This window comes from Leptodactylus fuscus, chromosome 10 (genome assembly GCF_031893055.1).
Source record: "Leptodactylus fuscus isolate aLepFus1 chromosome 10, aLepFus1.hap2, whole genome shotgun sequence".
Classification (NCBI taxonomy): domain Eukaryota; kingdom Metazoa; phylum Chordata; class Amphibia; order Anura; family Leptodactylidae; genus Leptodactylus; species Leptodactylus fuscus.
Window position 1 is genome coordinate 26,366,257 of NC_134274.1, and position 4,628 is coordinate 26,370,884.

Consider the following 4,628-nt stretch of genomic DNA (forward strand, 5'->3'; position numbering starts at 1 on the left):
GGTTTGCATGTTGCACAGGATGCTGGGACTTGTAGTACTTGGAGCAGCCCCCTCCATTGTTCCCACACTGTGCAGCCTATGTGCTGGGGTTACTCAGGGACAGTATATTGCACCGGTAAAATTCAGGCTGTATACTTTGCATGCTGTGACGTAGAGACTGTCTATTTACATGATCGGATATACTTTCTGTGCCTGTGGCTGGAAATGTCGCAGCGCGGCTTCTTTCCAGCAGTCACTGGGATTCCGTGAGTGAGAAGTTGCGGTTATCGCAGCCTCTGCCAAGAGCACTGAGTAGGTTTATTACAGTACAGCCGCGGTTCTGTGATGTGCCGGAACTACAGCTATATATGGGCGGGGGAGGGGCTATCTGGGCCGGATCCTGGCCTTATTAGGTGTGGACCGGAATCCGCCTGTGCAGAGGATGCCGTGCAGTGTGAATGCAGCCCTTAAACACAGCATTCTAACCAGCCGGTACCGGGACAAATAACGCAGCGGCCGGTTAGTCGCGTACACACTGCCCGCTCCGTGCACTCTGACAAGCGGCTCCATTCATCGCGCCAGTGCAGCACAGGCCACGCCCACTTCTCCATTCATAGAACGGCAAATCCCGTGATGTCACGCCCGAGGCGGGGCAACCCTTCCCTGTTCCTGTCCATATATGGTCCGTGACGTCACGGGCATTCACAGCTCCAGAATAAATACTTTAGAAGGCACACTTTCCATTTAGTGCAATTGATTAAGAGCTCCAGCAAAGGCCACTGGTGCTACATGACCACACTACGGCAGCTGCAGGCACTGACATGTACACATGCTGCTGCTGCTGCTGCTCCTAGGGACACTTCATTCACTTTGGATGTCATCTCAGACTTACTGAGGAGTTTTAAAGGAAGAGTCGCAGTATTTTTTTTTTATTTATTGTTGCGTTTTTTTGTCAATCTGTCAATCTGGGGCTGTTAGTTGATGACATGATGACTGCCAAAGCTGTAGAGAAAATCCCAGTGACTATTGGGGGATTTGTGCATCAGATGCCAGAGGCGATTTACCCTGTGGATGAGTCTTCTTTACCCACCTCTGTTACTATCTTCCCTAATGTTGACATGGGAGGACCATTTGAGCAGATGGGCAGTGTGAATGGAGGTAAGAACAGCACCCTCATCATCCTCACTATATGCCTTGTTTGCTGGAGAGAAGGACAGGATGCTCAGGGTATCTTGTCAGGGTGCAATGTTAGTATATCTGATCTTATATTAGTGCAATGTTAGTATATCTCATCTTATATTAGTGCATTATTAGCATATCTGATCTTATAATGTATCATTGTATAGTGCAATATTAATATAGTGATTGATCTTATAGTGCAATATTAGTATATGAGCTCTTATAATAGTGTAATAATCATATCTGATCTTATAATGCATCATATAGTGGCATATTAACATAGCGATTGATCTTATAATAGTGTAATATTATTATATCTGATCATATAATAGTGCAATATTAGTATATCTGATTTTATAATAGTACAATATCTGCCCTTATAATAGTGCAATATTAGTATATCTGCCCTTATAATAGTGCAATATTAGCATATCTGCTCTTGCAATGGCTCAGTGCACTATATCTGTTCATCTTATAATGTCCCACAGTGTAGTATTATCATATCTGCTCCTGCCATGTAACATAGTACAATATTAGTGTATCTGTTGATCCTTATATCAGTGCAATGTTATATCAGATCTTGCAATGGGCTATCATACATTAGTATAAAAAGTTGACCTTATATCACAGATCAATATTAGTCTATCTGTACTCTTAATACGTAACATATAGGAGAATATTCTAGGTGCTGGTATTGCTATGTAACACTGTAGATGTGAATATTTGGGCTGTTTGATGCCTTGAAGGTATAGAGGAATGGCTGCTGTATATAATGTGATAATGAGTTCAGGGAGTTCATGGACCTACATCTGCTGCTAAGGAACAGGTTATATAATATATGGAGTGGCTACTATCTGTATATAGAGAATGAGAGGTTGGTTTATGAATGTCCATCACATAGGAATTGTATCTTTGGCATCTCTTATATATTATATGCGACTACTGTATACTTTGAACTTAGAGTAACTATAGATCAATTTCCATTCCATAGGATTTGTACTATATATATGGCATCTATTATACAATGTTAGATTAGATGTGACTACTGCACACTTATGACTTTTATAGAGTAACTATAGATCACTTTCCACTCCATAGGATTGGTACTGTATATATGTCCTCTATTATATATGTGACTAGTGCCTTTCTAGATGACTTTTCATTATATTCATATGTGATTTTCTTACTTTTAGATGGAATGATCAGTGTGGACATGAATGGTGACAAGAGGTCCCTGGATCTGCCCTACTCCAGCAGTTACCCCCCTGCTCCTCGCAACCAGACTTTCACCTATATGGGCAAGTTCTCCATTGACCCCCAGTACCCAGGGGCTAGCTGGAACCCAGAGGGCTTCTTTAATATCGTCAGTGCTGGGATCCTGGGAGTGACCCAATCTTCCTCATCCTCCACCACCTCTTCCAACGCCTCGTCCTGCTCCCCCAATCCTCTGAGCTGCAGTATGGCCCACAGCCAGAATGACCTGGAGCACATGTACTCCCCCCCTCCATACTCCAGCTGTGCTGAGATTCCAGTCTACCAGGACAGCTCTGCTTTCCTCAGCACCTCCACTGGCACCTCTCTCTCATACCCTCCCCCTTCGTACCCTTCCCCTAAACCAGCTTCGGATGGCACCATCTTCAACATGATCCCGGAGTACCCACCCCTCTTCCCAAACCCATGCCAAAGAGATCTGCACCCCATGACAGACCGCAAGCCATTCCCATGCCCCCTGGACTCCATCAGAGTGCCCCCTCCTCTCACTCCCCTCACCCCTCTGTCCACCATCCGAAATTTCTCCCTAGGAGGCACCACCAATGAGACGTCCCGACTACCCAGCGCTTACAGCCCCCCAAATCTTCCTCTACGACCCATCCTCAGACCCAGGAAGTACCCCAACCGCCCAAGCAAGACTCCAGTGCATGAGAGACCCTACCCCTGCCCGGCTGAAGGATGCGACCGCCGCTTCTCCAGATCTGATGAACTGACCAGGCACATTCGCATTCACACTGGCCACAAGCCGTTCCAGTGTCGCATCTGCATGAGAAACTTTAGCCGCAGCGACCACTTGACCACGCACATCCGCACCCACACGGGGGAGAAGCCTTTCGCCTGCGATTACTGTGGCAGAAAGTTTGCCCGCAGCGACGAGCGCAAGCGACACACCAAGATCCACCTGCGACAGAAGGAGAGAAAGAGCTCGGCCAGCGGAGCCAGCGCGACACCTAGCGGCAGCACGGGGAATGAGCGCTCCCTCAGCCTCAGCCCTTGCTCTGCAGCTTCCTCCAGCAGCGCTCAGATGGGACTGTGTCCTAATAGGACCTCATAGAAGCCAAGAGACAGTAGTGAGGGATTAATATGACTGCCATTCCAGGGCCAGCACCACTAGGCAAAGAGACTGCACCATGCTGGCCCCGGTACTGCCTAGAGACTTGTCATTACATGGGAGGCAGTGACTGAATGTCTTGTGGAGTGTCCTATGTTACATCACAGTATTCTGTCCTTTACAGCACTGATCCTATAGGATACTGCTAATAGCCACATATATACAGGGAGGGCTCCCAGTGTGTATAGACTAGCACTACAGTACATAAGTCAGGGACCTAGTCTATACAGAACAGTACCGCGCCAATGTGAACAGCGATAACTAGTGACAAATAATCAAATTATAGATAGGAGTTGGGTAGAAAATTGGATTTTCTATGAGCTTGAATGAGACGGCGCCATTTCTTTATGGTATGTGGTAAAAAGACATTTCCAAAATCCAAAATAGGACATTTCCAAAATCCTAACAGCACACAGGGCTGAAATGCTGCAGAACTTCAGCTGCGGAAAGTCTGCAGCATTTTACAGTAGCAAAAGAGTGGGTGAGATATTAAGAAATATCATCCATACTGCAGGAAAGTGTGCACAGAACAAGGGCAAAGATTAACCCATGTGCAGGTGTTACGGCCAGGGCTAGGCTGTGATCTTGGCCACGACTAGGTTGCCCTGTGATTCCTTCACTAATATTAGTAAATGGCATCACATTGTGACTCTTCATCTAGAACAGGGGTCAGCAACCTTCTGCTCTCCAACTGCTGTGAAACTACAACTCCCAACATGCTCCATTCACTTCCATGGAAGTTCCTAGAACAGCAGAGCAAGTATGCATACTGGGAGTTGTAGTTTTACAACAGCTGGAGTGCTGAAGGTTCCCTACCCCTGATCTAGAAGATGGGAGTCATAGCCAAGACCAAGGGTGTTCCCATGCTCCGTTCCGACAGGACCTGCTTTATATATATTGCATAGACTTTGTTCATGTGCATGGAGCCTTGCCATGTCCAATACATGCTGTGGCACTATTATGGTGCAGCACTTCAGTCCTGTGTGGACATACCTGCTTTGTTAGCACATACCGAGTAAAGCAATGACGTGTCATAGAAGGTTCAGCCTTACCCTATACACTTTGGTACAAGTCCTACTAACTGCAT

At 46.3% G+C, this 4,628-nt stretch overlaps 1 protein-coding gene across 1 annotated transcript; it reads left to right on the forward strand.

Annotated features, from left to right (window-relative positions):
• The first annotated feature begins 943 nt into the window (after positions 1–943).
• EGR2 (early growth response 2) lies at positions 944–4,372 on the forward strand. Its single transcript, XM_075258476.1, has 2 exons — positions 944–1,137; positions 2,352–4,372. Exons 1-2 carry the CDS (start codon positions 966–968, stop codon positions 3,482–3,484), a joined length of 1,305 nt encoding a protein of 434 aa, XP_075114577.1. The 5' UTR covers positions 944–965; the 3' UTR covers positions 3,485–4,372.
• Positions 4,373–4,628: the final 256 nt, after the last annotated feature.